Source organism: Nerophis ophidion, linkage group LG16, assembly GCF_033978795.1.
Source record: "Nerophis ophidion isolate RoL-2023_Sa linkage group LG16, RoL_Noph_v1.0, whole genome shotgun sequence".
In the NCBI taxonomy this organism is placed as follows: Eukaryota; Metazoa; Chordata; class Actinopteri; order Syngnathiformes; family Syngnathidae; genus Nerophis; species Nerophis ophidion.
In genome coordinates, this window is record NC_084626.1 from 16,947,035 (window position 1) to 16,968,187 (window position 21,153).

A 21,153-nucleotide genomic window follows, 5' to 3' on the forward strand; every position below is an offset into this window, starting at 1 on the left:
GAAGTCGACGGCAGCTGTACGAGAGGCGCAAGCTCAGCTGATATCCGGTAAGTGGCGACTTTTTAACCACAATTTTCTCACCGAAACCTGCTTGTTGACATGTCCGCTCTGATCCATAGTAAAGTTTCAACTCCGGGAATTTTAAACAAGGAATCACCGTGTGTTTGTGTGGCTAAAGGCTGAAGCTTCCCAACTCCATCTTTCTACTTTGACTTCTCCAATATTAATTGAACAAATTGCAAAAGATTCAGCAACACAGATCTCCAAAATACTGTGTAATTATGCCGTTAAAGCAGACGACTTTTAAATGTGTGTGTGCGCAGCGCTCATATTCCTAAAAGCCTGTGACGTCATGCGTTCACGTCATCATTACGCGACGTTTTCAAGAAAAAAGTCCCGGGAAATTTAAAATGACAATTTAGTAAACTAAAAAGGCCGTATTGGCATGTGTTGCAATGTTAATATTTCATCATTGATATATAAACTATCAGACTGCGTGGTGGGTAGTAGTGGGTTTCAGTAGGCCTTTAAGTAAGTACCTCGGTACATTTTGGGTACGGTGATGAAACAAAATACAAGACGTAAAACCTGAGCTTTTTAAATATTTAGTGAAAAATTAGCTCTATTTGATAGACCATCGATGGAGGCCAAGAACACACGTCTTTTACACTTCTGTGCGTTTTAAATTGTGACAAAACTGCTTGTACGTGGTGGCTTACTATGCAGGTAAAGGGGATACAAACTACTATATAGTAGAGCGTAGAAAACATCTAAAAAAACAACCAAACAGCGTCTTATATATGTCATGTCTTTTGATCATGTCATGTTTGGCTATGTTCTGTTGGCTTTTGGACTCTTTTAGTTCCTGTTTTTTCACTCCCTTGTTTTGTCACCATGGCGACCCATTAATTTTCACCTGTCATGTGTTCACGACTCACGCACCTGATTTGTTTGGACTCACGCACCTGTCAATAATCACGCCACTATTATTTAAGCCACAGTTGCCAGGTAGTCGGGCTGGGGACATCACCCTTGATAGACTCTTGATTTTGTTCTGTCCATGCCATAGTTTGTACTGATGTTCATTGTTCATGCTGCTTTGCTCATGTCACAGTAAGTATTGTTTGTTTTATGTTCATAGTTTATGTTAAAAAGTATTAGTTTTGTTCCCTGCGTTAAGTTTTGTGCCTCCACTGCGAGTGCTTTTTTTTGTAGCTTTTGAGTTAAGATTAAAATTATGTCTTTACCTTCACGATATATCCCGGCATCTTCCTTTGCATTCCGGGAAAACAAACCACACCATAGACCCCGTTTTGACAATATACAGTACAGGCCTAACGTTTGAACACACCTTCTCATTCACCACACGACAGATGGTCCCAACCCCATTGATAAAACAATAAATTCCACTAATCAACCCTGATAAGGCACACCTGTGAGGTGAAAACCATTTCAGGTGTCTACCTCGTTGAGGCTCATCAAGAGAATGCCAAGAGTGTGCAAAGCAGTAACCAGAGCAAAGGGTGGCTATTTTGAAGAAACTAGAATATAACACATGTTTTCAGTTATTTCACCTTTTTTAGTTAAGTATATAACTCCACATGTGTTCATTCATAGATGTGATGCCTGCAGTGACAATCTACAATATAAATAGTCATGAAAATAAAGAAAATGCATTGGATGAGAAGGTGTGTCCAAACTTAAGTAAAATGATGACTTTTGTCATAATTTTGCCAAGTGAAATTCCGATTATTATTATAATATCGCCAACATTTTAAAGTTTTCTTATAAAATTGTGACTTTTGTCGAGTAAAATTACGACTCTTTTCATAAAAATTGCCAAAATTTGAAGCTCTTCTTGTAAAATTGCGACTGTTATTGAGTACAATTCCAACTTGTATCACAAATGTTCAGTTTTTCTTGTAACATTTTGACTTGCGTTGAGTACAATTACGACTTTTATTATATCCATCCATCCTTCCATTTTCTAACGCTTATTGCCTTTTGGGGTCATGGAGGGCGTTGGCGCCTATCTCAGCTACAACCGGGCGGAAGGCGGGGTACACCCTGGACAAGTCGCCACCTCATCGCAGGGCCAACACAGATAGACAGACAACATTCACACTCACATTGACACACTAGGGCCAATTTAGTGTTGCCAATCAACCTATCCCCAGGTGCATGTCTTTGGAAGTGGGAGGAAGCCGGAGTACCCGGAGGGAACCCACGCATTCACGGGGAGGACATGCAAACTCCACACAGAAAGATCCCGAGCCTGGATTTGAACCCAGGACTGCAGGACCTTCGTATTGTGAGGCAGACGCACAAACCCCTCTTCCACCGTGAAGCCCTTTTATTATAATACTGCCAAAATTCAAAGTTTTTCTTGTGAAATGGTGACCTTTTTCTTTTGCAATTCCAACTCATTTTTCACAACAAGCTTTTTTATATTTACATAGTTTGTATATATTATGAATGTTGTAAATACAAATCTTCATTTTTCTAAAAAGGGTGGTCCTAAAGAGGTAGGCATTATTCGGTGGTCTTAAGAAGGTAACAAATACAAGAATGTGTGTGTGTGTGTGTGTGCGTGTGTACCTGAGTAGTAGGAATTGAGTAGGGATTTGCTCTGCAACGTCTTGCTTCCTTGCATGGAGAAGGAGCAGGAGGAGGGGGAGGCTGAGGAGGAGGTACAATGGCAACAGGAGGGAAGAGATGGTGCGGAAATAGGAGAATGTCAGGAGAACAGAAGAGAATGGAGAGTGGAGAGAAAACAACGTTGACACATGAGTGACCTCTTATGATGGACACATCATACAAGGCCATTAAGCCAGATCAATGGTCAATATTCAAGAGAAACAAGAGCAATTCGCTAACGCTAATGGCGCCGTCCCTTATACAAGTATTGACTTCTCCAACAAAAGCGGTTACGTGCGAGTGAGCACTTAAATGTGCCACACTGTCTTTTGTGAGACTGGAAGAAGTCGATACAAAACATAACCACCAACACTGGGAACCAAAGTTGTTCTGCCAACTCATGAAAGCATTCTAACAGCAAACGCTCAATGGACACTTAAAGGCCTACTGAAACCCACTACTACCCACCACGCAGTTTGATAGTTTATACATCAATGATGAAATATTAACATTGCAACACATGCCAATACGGTCGGTTTAGTTTACTAAATCGCAATTTTAAATTTCGCGTGGAAGTATCATGCTAAAACGTCGCGGTATGATGACGGGTGCGCGTGACCTCACGCATTGTAGAGGACATTTTGTTCCGGCACCGTTCACAGCTGTAAGTCGTCTCTTTTCGACGCATAATTCTACAGTATTATGGACATCTGTGTTGCTGAATATTTTGCAATTTGTTCAATGAATAATGGAGATGTCAAAGAAGAAAGCTGTTTTTTGGTGGGAAGCGATGTATTGCGGCCGCCTTTAGCAACACAAACACAGCCGGTGTTTTATTGTTTACATTCCCCAAAGATGACGGTGAAGCTTTACTATGGAACAGAGCCGTCAAGCGAACACGGTTGGATTGGACCACACACACAAAGTACAGTGTATTATGCAGCAATCATTTCGAAAGATCGTGTTTCGAAGAGGGTCCCTTGCGAAGGGCAGAGATGGGCATCGCCACCACCCATCGACTGGTGCCGAAGAAATGTACGGGGCCGACCTTCAGGTTGTACAGGTACGAACATATAATCTCACTAAAACACTTGTAACACAATAAGCAGATAAGGGATTTTCCAGAATTATCCTAGTAAATTTGTATAATAACATCTGAATCGCTCCTACTGTATAGTCTTTTTTATTTATATATATATTTTTTCTAGTCCTTCACTCTCACTTTCCTCATCCACGAATCTTTTATCCTCGCTGAAATTAATGGGGAAATTGTCGATTTCTCAGTCAAAATCGCTCGCGCTGCTAGTGTCCATGGTTGTAAACAATGTGAGGATGTGAGTAGCTCCACAACCCGTGATGTCACACGCATATCGTCTGCTACTTTCGGTACAGGCAAGGCTTTTCTATCAGCACCAAAAGTTGCAAACTTTATCGTCGATGTTTTGTACTAAATCCTTTCAGCAAAAATATGACAATACCGCAAAATGATCAAGTATGACACATAGAATGGACCTGCTATCCCCGTTTAAATAAGAAAATCTAATTTCAGTAGGCCTTTAAGACAGCCATCGTCCTGGATGAGAACATTACCAATTCTACCCAAGAATGTGACCTAAAACACAAAATGGCCGACAACCCGAGCGTCTTACAGAATATAATCTTTAATGATTTTGTCATGATGAATGTGTACACATTTTTGGAATAAATGATACGTTTTTGAGTGTGCTAAGGTCTCCATAAAGCTATTTGCTAGCAGAATGGTAATATCAGTAAAGAATAAAAATACCAAGAAATCTACCAAGGGGGTTATATTGGATGTTACACTAATTTGTTTTCCTTCTTTGACACAAAGTTATATTGTGGGTGTTTTGTTCAGTTTAGCACAAGGGTGTCAAATTCCTTTCAGTTTAGGGGCCGGTCTATTAAAATCATGGCATTAAAACTAAACAATAAAGACAACTTCAGATTGTTTTCATTGTCTTAGTTTGGCCAAAGATAGAACAAACGTTCTGAAAATATTACAATAAAAATATAGAAAAAAATACCGGCAGCAAATAAGAAAGTGAATGCATGTTTAGAACTGAATACATTTAGTACATATGCAGAATTTTTTTTTTTTTGTATTTTTTTTTTAATCAATTAAGTAACAACCTTTTTCCAAAACACAATATAGAATGTGAGATGTAACAGGTTAATGCATACATTTATCATTTGTTTTCAAAACGGCTACAAAAAAGTGGGTCCCCAAAAAATTGACTGCGAGATCCCATTTTAATGACTTGATGGGGTCCCTGGGACCCCATTTGGAAAATTCCTAGCGCCAACACTGGTGCATGCAAAACATCAGCAGGTGGGCTGGTTCTAATACTAATCAAATATCATTCCAGGGGCTATAGATAATTAATTCCTTGACTTTGACACCCCTGGTTTAGCATATATTGATTGACTTACATTGTATTAATTTTAGGATATTTAATGTACAAAAAAGTACAGTATGGCCCTGCATCCTTCAATTCTTGTGTATGTAGCCAACACTGGAAAAAGTTTGTGGAATGTGCCGCTCGACCCGGATGGAATAATCGGACTCAAAAGCCAGCGCGCCAGTCGTGCACGATTATTGACAGGAAGGATCCTCGTCGACCAAATGATTGAAAAATGAACGCTTTGGTCGCTCTGTTGCTGTTAAACCAACGAGCGAGATCGTGTAATAAGATTTGACAATGTGGCGTTGAAGGGGCCTGTCTTGCATGGTCGCACCAGGCAAGGAGAGGGCGGGTGATAACAGTGACGGCTCAGCTATCTCCTGCACACTACACTTTTAACCTGTCCCTAACGTTGTTTGTTTGCGTATTGCTTCCTATTGACCACTCTTTTTAATATATTGACCCACTCCTGCACTTAAATAAAACAGCCAAATTTGTGTCATTGCAGTGTTTAGTGAGTGGTCATGTTGGAAACTTTTGTTTACCTCTTTTTCCCAACAAAAAGATGCCTTAGCTTGAACGCCCCAACCCCAACCCCCCCACAGTCATACATAAAACTGGCACACACACGTATACACACACACACACACACACACACACACACCTTTGCTCTGTCAGCTTCCATCTGTGAAAATGTTATTGACTCCTCTCACATGAGTCAGCGTTTGTTTCTGTCTCATTAAGACATAGCCTGGATCTGTATGTGTGTGTGTGAGTGTGTGTGTGCGTGTGAGTGTGTGTGTGTGTGTGTGTGTGTGTGCGCGCGTGTGTTCTTGTATGTCTACCTTTCTTGAGACATCAACAGGGAAAAGTACCTTCCATATGAGGACCGGTGAACAAGTTAGGACATAAATCATGGTCCCAATACGGACAACCATTGCATCTAATAGATAATGTCTCATTTGCACCCCTGGTGGTGAAATCTATGAAAATTAGGGTGGTCCCAAAAAGGAGGGATTTTTCAAATTGACTGTGTTGGTTTTAAAAGGTCAACATATGAAATAACAAGCGTGTGTAATTATTCGAAGTGCTCCCCCTCTGACCAACATAAGTAACACGTGTGTGTAAGAAATTGAAATGCATCCCTTTTGGTCAACATCCAGCCATCCAGCCATCCATTTCCTACCGCGTGTCCCTTTCGGGGTCGCAGGGGGTGCTGGAACTTATCTCAGTTGCATTCGGGCGGAAGGCGGCGTCCACCCTGGACAAGTCGCCACCTCATAGCAGGGCCAACACAGAGAGACAGACAACATTCACATTCACATTCACACACTCGGGACCATTTAGTGTTGCCAATCAACCTATCCCCAGCTGCAACATATGAAATAATAAGTGTGTGTAAGAAATTGAAATGTGACCCCTTTGGCCAAAAAATTAAATAAATATGTATAATGAGACATACTGTAATAACTTGAAGTAAATAATGAAGTTTAAAAACCAATTACAAACAAACAAATCCCCCCCAATTTTTTTTCTAAAAGCAGTCTTTTTTTTACAGTGTCAACTTTTTTTTTTTTTTTTTATAAAATTGGGAACAATTTCCCATATTCTTTCTTTTTCTGTAATATCGCAATATTTTCTCGGAAAATTAATACTTTTTATGTAAAATGTTTACGTTTTGATGCAAAATGGCAACATTTGTCATATACAATTCTGACTTTATCACAATATTGCTAATTTTTTGTGTTGTTCTTGTAAAATAGGGAATTTTTTTTAGTAGAAATTATGAATTTTGCGAAGTACAATAATGATTATTATTTTAATACTGCCAACATTTTAAAACTTTATTATAAAATTGTGAGTTTTGTCGGGTAAAATTAGGACTCTTTTCATAAAATTGCCAAAATGTTCATTCAGCTTTTTCTTGGAAAATTGCGACTGACATTAAGAAAAAGTCCAACCTTTATCATAATATTGCACAAATGTTCAGTTTTTCTTGTAAAATTTTAACTTGCGTTGAAGAAAATGTTATTACAATGCTGCCAAAATTCCGAGTATTTCTTGTGAAATGGTGACCTTTTTCTTGTGAAATTACAACAAATGTTTTTAATATTTGCGTAGTATGTATGTATTATGAATGTTGATACACATCTTTATAGATCTAGGAAGGGTGGTCCTAAAGAGGTAGGCATTATTCGGAGGTCTCAAAAAGGTAAGAAATACAAGAATGTGTGTGTGTGTGTGTGTGTGTGTGTGTGTGTGTGTGTGTGTGTGTGTGTGTGATGACACTGCACAGTGCCCCGGCCAGCGACTACAGAGCACAATGACTGGCAGTAAATGTGATATAGTTGTGATTTTATTGGTTATTGGCACAAAGCACGGTCTCACTCTGGATGAAATAAAAAAAATACAAAAAAAACCTGCTTGCCTCCACAACAAGTGTGTTTTTGTAGTTAATGTTTTTTTTGTTTTTTTTACTTTCATCCAAAAACCGTTTGAAGCTGCAGTTAAAAGTTGAGTTTTTAAATTATTAAAAACATAAAGGAATTTGCAATCAAACATGTCAAAAAAAGATTACCATTATCATCAGTCAAAATCAATTGGGTACTGCTGTCGCTCTCTTTGTGCCATCCAGTATAAAACGACTATAAATAGAGTACAAATGAGAGGTAACTGAATGAAAGTGAATTGTTTTTCTTGGTCCATGTGCTGGTGGAACATAAGTGCAGTCCTGACCTCGCAGCAAAGTAGCTCTGTGCTAACCTTGGCTTTCAATGGCTAAGCACTCCTCGAAAGGCCAGCGTGACATTCTCAAGTGAAAAATGCCCTTGTGTATTGTCTGTGTAATTATGGTGGACACACACCAGCTCACACATAAACGCATACACGTTATACCTATATAGACTAGGGTTGTACGGTATACCGGAATTAGCATAGTACAGCGATACTAATGAATCATATTCGGTACTATACCGCCTCTGAAAAGTACCGGTCCACCACCCCTCCTGTCGTCCTTCGTCACATTATGACATCGCTGGTTTACGAGCATACGAGCATGTTTGGCAGAGCACAATCACTGAGTACTTACAAGCAGACAGTGTGTAGACAGAAAAGTGAGAATGGACACATTTTGGCTTAAAAACTATCGATAAAGGTGGCGTTATAACACTGAAACGCCCTAGCTAGCTAGTAGCTAGCTAGCTAGCTAGCTAGCTGCTAAAGACAAACCGCAGTCGGCAGTGGTTTAACTTCTTCTAAATCACTAATCCTGGTCTCCGTGGCGACAAATAAAGTAAGCTTCTTACAAGTATTATCCCTGCAGGACGGGGAATAGCTAAACATGCTTCACTGCGCACCGTAGTTCACCGGCGTCAGAATGTAAACAAACGCGATGGGTGGATCTACACCTGAAATCCACTGTAATGATACCAAGTACAGGATCGTAACTAGTCGATCTTACTATGATTACGTAAATATTTTGTGGGCATCACAAAATGTTCTTTCATTTAAAAAAAAATTATATTATGTTTATGAACTCAGGAAATATGTCCCTGGACACATGAAGACTTTGAATATGACCGATATATGATCCTCTAACGACTTGGTATTGAAATGACACCCAAATATGTGGTATCATCCAAAAGTGATGTAAAGTATCAAACAACAGAAGAATAAATCATTTTTACATTTTAACACAAGTGTAGATAGAACATGTTAAAAGTGAAAGTAAGCAGATACTAACAGTAGACGAAAAAGTATATTAATAATTCATTTTCTACCACTTGTCCTTAATAATTTTGACAAAATAATAGAATGATAAATGACAGAATTTGTTACTTCATACTCAGCAGCTAAATTAGGAGCCATTTTTTTGCTTACTTACTAATAAAAGACAAGTTGTTTTGTGTGTTCACTTTTTTATTTAATGACAAACTTGCAATAAGAAACATATTTAAAGGCCTACTGAAATGAGATTTTCTTATTTAAATGGGGATAGCAGGTCCATTCTACGTGTCATACTTGATAATTTCGCGATATTGCCATATTTTGCTGAAAGGATTTAGTAGAGAATATCGACAATAAAGTTTGCAACTTTCGGTGCTAACAGAAAAGCCCTGCCTCTACCGGAAGTCGCAGACGATGACGTCACATGTTTGATGGCTCCTCACATATACACATTGTTTATAATGGGAGCCTCCAACAAAAAGTGCTATTAGGACCGAGAAAACGACAATTTCCCCATTATTTTGAGCAAGAATGAAAGATTTGTGTTTGAGGATATTGATAGAGACGGACTAGGAAAAAAAAACGCGATTGCATTGGGACAGATTCCGATGTTTTTAGACACATTTACTTGGATAATTCTGGGAAATCCATAATCTTTCTATTGTGTTGCTAGTGTTTTAGTGAGTTAAATAGTACCTGATAGTCGGAAGGGTGTCTCCACGGATGTCTTGACGCGCAGTGTCTCAGGGGAGTCGACGGCAACTATGGCTCAGCTTTTCTCCGGTAAGAACTGACTTTTTAACCACAATTTTCTCACCGAAACCTTCTGGTTGACATGTGGTCGGGATCCATGTCCGCTTGACCGCGCTCTGATCCATAGGAAAGTTTCACCTCCAGGAATTTTAAACAACGAATCACCGTGTGTTTGTGTGGCTAAAGGCTGAAGCTTCCCACCTACATCTTTCTACTGTGACTTCTCCAATATTAATTGAACAAATAGCAAAAGATTCAGCAACACAGATGTCCAAAATACTGTGTAATTATGCCGTTAAAGCAGACGACATTTAGCTGTGTGTGTGCGCAGCGCTCATACTTCCTAAAAACCCGTGACGTCTTGCGTACACGTCATCATTACACGACGTTTCGAAAACGAAACTCTGGGAAATTTAAAATTGTAATTTTGTAAACTAAAAAGGCCGTATTGGAATGTGTTGCAATGTTAATATTTCATCATTGTTATACAAACTATCAGACTGTGTGGTGGGTAGTAGTGGGTTTCAGTAGGCCTTTCATGTACTGTAAGATTTTTTGTTAAAGTAAAGCCAAAATCGCAATTTGTTGTGGCCTCCTTTATTTAGAAAAGTATCAAAAAGTACCGAAATACTTTTTGTTACCGGTACCAAAATATTGGTATCGGGATGACACTAATATAGACACATGCACAAAGACATACGGTTATAAAGGAATATAGCATACACTGTAAATGCATGGACGAAGTGTGTTTTTCTACTGAATAACTATAGAACATGGGTGTCAAACTCTGGCCAGAATTGGCCCGCGGGCCAATTCTGGCCCGCCGTTTAATTTCATTTTGCCCTTGAGGCAATATCAAATTAACATTAGAGCTGGCCCGCCGGTAACACCACATTCACCGCTAATACTCATACTTGCCAACCCTCCCAATTTTCCCAGGAGACTCCCGAAGTTTAGTGCCCTTCCCGAAAATCTCCCTGGGCAACCATTCTCCCGATTTCCACCCAGACAACAATATTGGGAGCGTGCCTTAACGACACTGCCCTTAGCGTCCTCTACAACATGTCGTCACGTCCTCTTTCCCTCCATATAAACAGCGTGCTGGCCAAGTCACATCATATATGCGGCTTTCACACACACATACTTGGTCAACAGCCACAGGTCACACTGAGGGTGGCCGTATAAACAACTTTAACATTGTTACAAATATGCGCCACACTATGAACCCACACCAAACAAGAATGACAAAACACATTTTGGGAGACACCTGCACCGTAACACAACAAACACAACAGAACAAATACACAGAACCCCTTGCAGCACTAACTCTTCCGGAACGCTACAATATACACCCCCCGCTACCACCAAACCCTGCCCACCTCATTTTTATTTTATTTTTGAATGTATTAGCCTGTGGAAAAAGTTAATGTTGATATTTACCTCAGAAGGCTGCAAATAGAAAAGAGGCATTATTTTTTTAAATACATTTTTATTTAATATACCACTGATGGTTTTTCGTTTGTTTTTTGAAAGTTGATTTTGCACTACTACGTTATATAAGCTCTGCCTGTTCCATGGGAGGAAGCCCGAGTACCCGGAGGGAACCCACGCAGTCACAGAGAGAACATGCATACTCCACACAGAAAGATCCCGAGCCCGGGATTGAGCCAGGATTACTCAGGACCTTCGTATTGTTAGGCAGATGCACTAACTCCTGATGCACTAACCCCTGTTCCACCATTCTGCCCTATTCAAGCCTTGCTTGTTCAATATTCATTGCAAAACTTGTTTGGGCCCCTATTAAAAGGTTGATTTGTTCAACCTTGGCCAGTGGCTTTGTTCAGTTTTAAATTTTGGCCCACCCTGTATTTGAGTTTGACACCCCTGCTATAGAAGAATGTATTTCTCAGCAAAATATCTCATGAATGAATTGTGTTTTTACAATATACCAAGGGCCAATAAAAAAAAAACATCCTGTTGGCACAATTGGCCCCCAGGCCACACATTAGACACCCTTGGCATAGCAGTTCAACAAGCATTCACCAGGAAAAAAGTGGACTTACTGAAGCCGTTGAGGTCCTGGCTGGAGGTGGAGAAGGGGTCGTCTTTGTGCAGCGTGCTGACTTTGGTGGTGCTCTTATCAGCCGTGGTGACGGGGCCCATCTCCCTCTGCTGGGTGGAGCTGCTGGCTGTCTCCTTGTGCTTCTTGGCCAGCTTCCTGTGAAGCAAACTCTGTTCATGGTCACTGGCCACTGCATTAGGTACATATTGTGACCATTTGGTACGACTAGATGAAATCGGCCAAGTATTAAAAACAGGTACAGTATGACACATTTCAGTATTAAAACTGCAAAATTAACTAGAGAAGACATTTTATGTAGAAATGGTGTGTGAATGCTGTAGACTTGAAATTGAAATAGGGATGGAATGGTTAATGAAAATAAATGTACACAAATATGTAATTCTGACATGTATAACTGCAATCAGCCAAAAAAAAAAAAGCTAGCAGGCTAACAGCTAGCATGTGCCAAGTACCAAAATATATGACCCTGACGTGTACACCTGCAAAATTAGCTTAAAAAAAATCTAGGACGTTAACAGTTAGGACGCACCATTTACCAAAATATATTACGCTTAGGTGTATACCTACAAAATTAGCTAAAAAAAAAAGTTAGCATGGTAATCTTAACATGCTAACTAGTTTGAATGTCCAAGGATGAGTGTAATGTTTTGGTGGTTGAAGGGTTTGAATCGCTCAAAAAATGTAGGAAAGGTGGACGTTTGAAAATTTGTCAATTGACCATTTTCCATATAAAAATATAGATTTCTTAGAAATGTGGAAATTGATTAAATATGAAAAAGGTAGCATGCGCGTGTCATGAATACGCTAAACATTTTGAAAATGTAGTATCTTAAATAAAGGAGGAGTAGGCGTATGTAAAAAAAAAAGGGTGAAATAATAACTAGAAAATGCAATTTCGCATGTGAATGCTGAAGCCCAAGCCAAATTGAAACGCTTACAGCTATGAAGTAAATCATGCTTACCTTTTGCGTGTGTCAAGTAATAACATCGGAGGTATAATTAAAATAATAATTAAAAGAAGTTAACATGCTAATGTTTGAATGCTAGCATGCTAAAGTTAACGTGTGTTAAGTAACAAATTATATGACTCTAAAGTGTGTGCCTAAAAAATTGCTAAATGGGTTAGCATGCTAACCTCGCATGTAACAATTAACAACATACAAAAGTTTAGATACACTTGTAAAGAACAATGTCATAGTTGTCTTGAGTTTCCAATCATTTGTACAACTGTTGTCACAAAAAAACATTCATGAAGTTTGGTTCTTTTATGAATTTATTGAGAATGTGACCAAATCTGCTGGGTCAAAAGTATAAATACAGCATTGTTAATATTTGGATACGGGTCCCTTGGCAAGTTTCACTGCAATAGAGCGCTTTTGGTAGCAATCCACAAGCTTCTGGTTGATTTTTTGATCACTCCTCTTGACAAAATTGGTGCAGTTCAGCTAAATTTGATGGTTTTCTGAAATGGACTTGTTTCTTCAGCAATGTCCACACGTTTAAGTCAGGACTTTGAGAAGGCCATTTTAAAACCTTATTTCTAGCCTGATTTAGCCAGTCATTTACCTCACATTTTCTCCTCCAAACATATTGCTGGATATTGTGGACAAACAACAAAAATTTTGTTTCATCTGACCATGTATTTTTTCTCCAGAAGGCCTTATCTTTGTCGATGTGATGTCAGATGAAACAAAAATTGAGCTGTTTAACCACACTACCCAGCAATATGTTTGGAGGAGGAAAGGTGAGGCCTTTAATCCCAGGAACACTAAGCATGGTGGTGGTAGTATTATGCTCTGGGCCTGTTTCGCTGCCAATGGAACTGGTGCTTTATAGAGAGTAAATGGGACAATGCAAAAGAAGGATTACCTTCAAATTCTTAAATGATAAATGGGTTGTACTTGTATGTGCTTTTCTACCTTCAAAGTACTCAAAGCACTTTGACCCTACCTCCACATTTACCTATTCACACACACATTCACACACTGATGGAGGGAGCTGCCATGCAAGGCGCTAACCAGGACCCATCAGGAGCAAGGGTGAAGTGTCTTGTTCAGGACACAACGGATGTGTCGAGGTTGGTACTAGGTGGGGATTGAACCAGGGACCCTCGGGTTGCGCACATCCCCCTTTCCACTGCGCCACGCCGTCCCTAATTCTTCAGGACAACCTAAAATCATCAGCCCCGAGGTTTGGTCTTGGGCGCAGTTGGGTGTTGCAACAGGATAATGACACCAAACACACAAAAGTGGTAAAGGAATAGCTAAATCAGGCGAGAATTAAGGTTTTAGAATGGCCTTCCCAAAGTCCTGACTTAAATGTGTGGACAATGCTGAAGAAACAAGTCCATGCCAGAAAACCAACAAATTTGGCTGAACTGCATTATTTTGTCAAAAAGAGTGGTCAAAAACTCACGCCTGTGGATAACTACCAAAAGTGCCTCATTGCAGTGAAACTTGCCAAGGGACATGTAACCAAATATTAACATTGCTGTATGTATACTTTTGACCCAGCAGGTTTGGTGACATTTTCAGTCGACCCATAATAAATAAAAAAAAATAAACAAACTTCATGAATGTTTTTTGTGTGTAACACTTGTGTGCTCCAATCACTCTATCACAAAAAAATAAGAGTTGTAGAAATTATTGGAGAATCAAGACAGCCTTGACATTATGTTCTTTACAAGTGTATGTAAAGTTTTGACCACGACTGTATATGATTTTGGAGAGTATACCTGTAAAATTTAAAGTTATCAGGCTGATTAGTTTGAATGTCCAGGATGAGTAGAATTTTTTGGTGGTTTGATGGTTTGAATAAATTGAGAAAACCTTGGGATGAATTGGCCAAAGGGATGAAAAGTGGATGAAGAGAAGTGAATTATATTTATATAGCGCTTTTCACTAGTGACTCAAAGCGCTTTACATAGTGAAACCCAATATCTAAGTTACATTTAAACCAGTGTGGGTGGCACTGGGAGCAGGTGGGTAAAGTGTCTTGCCCAAGGACACAACGGCAGTGACTAGGATGGCGAAAGCGGGAATCGAAACTAGAACCCTTAGGTTGCTGGCACGTCCACTCTACCAACCAAGCTAAGCCGCCCCATAGAAGAGGAAGAGGAGAAAATTTTCGTCCTAAACCATCAAATATGGTTGACCGGCTGACCGCAGCATGACTCTGAGCAGGCGGGAGATGAGGAAGATGATGATGAGAAGACGAAGCAAGGGGGAGGGGAAGGTTGTGAGGAGGAAGTGCAGACTAAGACAGTGGAGCAGAGTGCACGTGCTCGTGCACGGGTAATGGCGAGTCGTAAGAGCAATGGTCTCTGCTCGCTGAGACACATTCATCCTGTTAATGGACTCGTTTAAATGACAAATTCCTCGCATATTGTAAGCGGCAATGGGCGAGGCCCTTATACCTCGCCAATGAATGTCACGGCGCCAGTTCATTAAGCAACGAGGTTAGCCGAGTGGGCGCCGGCCGCTACGAGAATCATGGACTACTTTGTGCCCCCGGAGCGTTAATTGCAGCCGTTTGATGTGTCGATAATGAGCGACGCGTGGATGTTTTTTAGGAGGCGGTGAGCCGAGCGCTCCCCTCCCGATGCCTCGGAGTAGGGGGGCGTTATCTGAAAGAAGCACAAAGCCAGATGAGATGAAGCCCAGACACATTGGGGGAACTATTGAGCAAAAACGCTGCATCTTAATTGGTGCTCGTTTGCTACATTAGCTGTCTTAAAGACTTCCTTTACCCAACTCTGGCTAACGAGCTTCCCCTTCAAATCATCCTTTTTTTCCTCACTGCTCTTTTCAACTTTTGTGTCTTTTGTCCCAAACTTAGTCAGTCTGGTGGGATCTTCACCGTTTCTGCTGTTTAAAAGAAGCTTAGAATGCGTTCAACTGTGTGCACAACGGAGCTCTATTGTTAGAAAAAAGGGCAATTTCAAGTGGAAATGGCATGTGGAGGCTGAAAAAGCCACAGAAGAACTGAAATGCCTGCGATGAGGTGGCGACTTGTCCAGGGTGTACCCCGCCTTCCGCCCGATTGTAGCTGAGAGAGGCGCCAGTGCCCCCCGCGACCCCAAGAGGGATTAAGCGGTAGAAAATGGATGGATCGATGGAGCTGAAATGGTCAACGTTAGCTAACTCTGGGGTGTGGCTGGGTTGGCTCGAGCCTACTAACATGCCATGTTAGCATGCTGAAAGTTAGCAAGTGTGAAATAACATGGACCAGGGTCCCCAAAGGTTTTGACTCAGGGGCTGCATTGGGTTAAAAAATTTGTCAGCGGCCGGGCTGTATATATATATATATATATATATATATATATATATATATATATATATATATATATATATATATATATATATACTGCGATGAGGTGGCAACTTGTCCAGGGTGTACGCCGCCTTCCGCCCGATTGTAGTTGAGATAGGCACCAGCGCCCCCCCGAATCCCCAAAGGGGAATAAGCGGTAGAAAATGGATAGATGGATGGATGGTTACAAATATATATATATATATGTATATATATATATATATATATATATATATATATATATATATATATATATATATATATATATATATATATATATATATATATATATATATATATATATATATATATAAAAATATATATATATACATATATATATATATATATATATATATATATATATATATGTATATATATACATAAGGAGTGCAAAGGAGTGCAACTGCCGCAGGTTTCCTGCGGCAGTTGCACTCCTTATTGGTTTCGGAGTCGTTCAGTCTGGGGAAGGGCAGTCCTTGCCAAATGCTTTATTGTGATTTGAAATATTTTTTTGTATGTTATTCATACAGCTGTAGCTCAATTTAATGTTGTTCTTGTTGAATACTTTTCTTAGGGTGTTGCCTTTGGGGAAGTGTTTGTCGATCAGAGTGAGGAACTTGTGGGCAATATTAGTTGAGACATTTTTGCTGTATGGTGGGTTGTACCAGATGATGTTGTTTCGTTTTCAGCTCCTTTTTGGTTGGTGTCCTGGCGTGGGTTCATAGGTGAGGGTAAAGTTGTATCCGCTTTCAAGTGCTTTCTGGTCCGGGGGTGTTGCTTGGTCGGATAGCATATATATATATATATATATATATATATATATATATATATATACATATATATATATATATATATATATATATATATATATATATATATATATATATATATATATATATATATACATATATATGTATATATATATATACTTATATATATACATTTATATATATATATATATATATATATATACATATATAAATATATATATATACATATACATATATATATATATATATATATATATATATATACATCTACATATATATATACATATATATATATATATATATATATATATATATATATATATATATATATATATATATATATATATAAGTACCTCGGAATCTTTTTCACAAGTGAGGGAAGACTGGATCGTTAGATCGACAGACAGATTGCTGTGGCTTCTTTAGTAATGTGGACGCTGTATCGATACGCCGTGGTGAAAAAGGAGCTTAGCCGGAAGGCAAAGCTCTCAATTTACCGGTCGATCTACGTTCCCATCCTCACCTATGGTCATGAGCTTTGGGTTATGACCGAAAGGACAAGATCCCGGGTACAAGCGTCTGAAGTGAGCTTCCACAGCTGGGTGGCAGGGCTCTCCCTTAGAGATAGGGTGAGAAGCCCTTTCATCCGGGGGGAATTCAAAGTAAAGTCGCTGCTCCATCACATCGAGAGGAGCCGGATGAGGTGGTTCGGGCATCTGGTCAGGATGCCACCCGGACGCCTCCGTAGGGAGGTGTTTCGGGCACGTCCAACCGGCAGGAGGCCACGGGGAAGACCCAGGACACGTTGGGAAGACAATGTCTCCCGGCTGGCCTGGAATCGCCTCGGGATCCCCCAGGAGGAGCTGGACCTAGTGGCTGGGGAGAGGGAAGTATCGGCTTCCCTGTTTAGGCTGCTGCCCCCGCGACCAGACCTCGGATAATATATATATATATATATATATATATATATATATATATATATATATACATATATATATATATATATATATATATATATATATATATATATATATATATATATATATATATATATATATATATATATTTATATGTATATATATGTGCGTGTGTGTGTTAGGTCAGGTAAAAACACAGAGGCTATGTAATCCTTACAAGCCTGTTTCACAGGTTTCCCTGTTGTTTTGTACTTAACAAAAAAAGCTGAAATAACTGAAAACAGGTTTTATATTCTAGTTTCTTCAAAATAACCACAATTTGCTCTGATTACTTTTTAGCACACTCTTGGTCTTTTGTCGATGAGCTTCAAGAGGTAGTCACCTGAAATGGTTTTCACTTCACAGGTGTGCTTGAAGCTCAGCGAGAGAATGCCAAGAGTGTGCAAAGCAGTAATTGGAGCAAAGGGTGGCTATTTTGAAGAAACTAGAATATAAAATATGTTTTCAGTTATTTCACCTTTGTTTGTTTATTACATAACTCCACATGTGTTCATTCACAGTGTTAATGCCTTCAGTGACAACCTACAATGTAAATAGTCATGAAAATAAAGAAAACACAGTGAATGAGAAGAATGTGTGTTCAAACTTTTGGCCTGTACTGTGTAAATTTTTTTAAAACTTGAGACTTCCCGTGGGGCCGGATTTTGGGCCCTGGTGGGCCTGTGGGCCGTAGTTTGGGGACCCTTGTGTCAGACTAACACAATATTTGACTCTGTAATGTATATCTTTAAAACAGGCTTTAAAAAAAAGCTATTATACGTGATAACAGTTAGTATGCGTGAAGTAACAAAATATTTAACTCTTAAACATATACCAGCAAAATTTGCTAAAAAGCTAAAATGCTAACAGTTAACATTGGTGAAGTAACAGAATATTTGACTTTATACCGTTAAAACGAGCTGAAAAACTATCTACGATAATAGTTAGCATACGTGAAATAACAGACCTGCAAAATATATTAAAAAGTTTAAGGGGAACTGCACTTTTTTTATTTTAGTTAAAAAAAGTGTTCACGATCATTATGAAATGACGATGGATGGATTTTTGTCGTTGTTGTAATGCATTCAAACGTCCAATCAAATGAGAGCTTGCTGGGCTTGTATGAAAGCCAGCCGGATCAAACATCCTGCAGCAACCCACCGCCGCCAACGCAAAAGCATGCCAACATGGCGGCGGCTCCCGGGGAAAACCGCAGGCCAAACCCAAACAAACTTTCATGAGCACATCACAGGATGGCAGGCTGACAACTGACAACTACCTCAACTCATCACAACATATCGTACAAACACCCAGGTCTCGGTAGAGTAGACGTCGGGGCAATCGGATTGGGTACAGAGGAAGTTTTATCTTCTGGTGATGCCAGGACACCATTGTTTTTGCTGTGCATGATCGGCAATTTAATATTTTTCTTTTTTTAATCTAATAATACAAAAAAAAATACTTCTCCACTATCGAATATTCTTAAGTGTCATACAAGTGTAAAAAGAAGTGAAGTCGGGTTAACTAGTGACGGGTCAAGCATAAAGAGTGACACTGTGTCACTTGATAAAAACATGTGAACGATACGTCTGCCGTGTCGTTTGACTGTGAAACACCAAACTGTGCTCATCAGGAAGCACGTTTTTCAGCTCATGAGTGACAGCTCGTATGTGCTAACTATTTATTTTCTTTGCATGTCTAACGTAGTAACTTTTTGAATTCAGCATATGGCGCCATCATGAAAACGGAGCGCAGTGTGTCAGTACAGCTTGTGAGTGTGCCACATGCTCACTGAGTTACCCACTGTGAGTGTTATCAGTAGTAGCGTTGTAACCATAGTTGCATACTGTATACACTGGAAGCCTCACCGATTGGTCGATTTGTCAAGACTTCAGCAGCAATACCTTATTACCGTTCAACATACAGTTATTGATTAATTAATAGTAATTTCATATTTTTGACATGAAACACATTATGTGACTGCTCCAAAAGGAGACTATATGCTACAATGTCACTATTAAATAAAACATTTTGTTTTAATTTATTTTTAATTGCTAGCAAATAAGTGCAACGGATATTACGATCCAATATGTCTTTATATATATAGTTCATATATATATTTATATATATATATATATATATATATATATATATATATATATATATATATATACACATATATATATATATATATATATATATATGTATATATATATATATATATATATATATATATATACACATATATATATATATATATATATATATATGTATATATATATATATATATATATATATATATATATATATATATATATATATATAGTACTTCCTCTGTGTTAGTGCTTATGATATACATCTATATTTATAAATATATTTTTTCCCCCTAAATTATATATTTTTTCCTCAAATTATGACAACTTTTATGCCATATAATGTCATATTTAATTTATCCTCCATGATTGCTACCATACGTGTGCTACATCTGTCATGTCTTTTGATCATGTTTTTGTTTGGCCATGTGCTGTTTGTTTTTTGGACTCTTTTTAGTTCCTGGTTGTGCACTCTTGCTTGTTTAGTTTCCATGACTATTCATTAATTTCACCTGTCTCACGTTTTTCATTCGTGCACCTGTCACTAATAAGGTCGGTATTATTTAAGCTTGCAGTTGCCAGGCAGTCGGCCTGGCAACATTACCTCCTGGACACCCATGCTATCTGATATCCTTACTACTCACGCCATTGTCATGCTCCAATAGTTTTCTTGCTGCTCGTTTCTTGCCACGTGAGTTTTGTGTATTCTTGTCACAGTAAGTGTTTGCTTCTTTTTCATAGTTTTTTGCCCAAGTGCAAGATTTTGTTTCATTAGTCAAGTTTGTTCTCCGCCTTTGTGCGCGCCTTTAGTTTTGTACCTTTTGTTAGAGTTAAAATATAACCATGTTTTTACCTCCAAGCCATGTCCGATCCAACTTTACTTGCACCTCCGGCCTGTCCTTACTCCACCCACCCCAAAAGACGATTCCAGACCACAGGGAGCGCGTCTGGTATCACGCCAGGCCGCGACCTCCGGTCCTACCACCACCACCAGTTTTTCGGCATGCCAAGCCGCAACCTCTGCAACCAGTCTTCCGGCCTGCCAAGCCGCAACCCCAGCTAGGCCACCAGCACCAAGTCCAAGTCCACAGCTAGTACCAAGTCCACGGCTAGCACCAAGTCTACGCCAAGCTGTACTGCCTGCACCAATGCCAAGCTCCAGTTTCTGCACCACGCCGGGCTCCAGTGCCTGCATCACAACGGGCTCCATTACTTGCGCCACGCCTAGCACCAGTACCTGCACCATGCCAAGTGCCGCCAGTCGCAGCTCCACGACGCCAAGTGTCGCCAAGTGCCACCAAGTGCCGCCAGTCGCAGCTCCACGACGCCAATTGCCGCACTAAGTCCAAGTCCACGGCTTGCACCAAGTCCACGGCTAGAACCAAGTCCACGGCAAGCTCC

At 39.5% G+C, this 21,153-nt stretch overlaps 1 protein-coding gene across 1 annotated transcript in view; it reads right to left on the minus strand.

The window, feature by feature from the left end:
• The window catches only part of ptprt (protein tyrosine phosphatase receptor type T), a 489,779-nt gene that overhangs the window by 115,915 nt on the left and 352,711 nt on the right, over positions 1-21,153 (minus strand). Inside the window, exons 19-20 of the mRNA XM_061874425.1 lie at positions 11,603-11,757; positions 2,599-2,679 (exon numbers count right to left, since the gene is read on the minus strand). Of these exons, the coding sequence (XP_061730409.1) occupies positions 2,599-2,679; positions 11,603-11,757 (236 nt within the window). The remainder of the gene's footprint in view (positions 1-2,598; positions 2,680-11,602; positions 11,758-21,153) is intronic.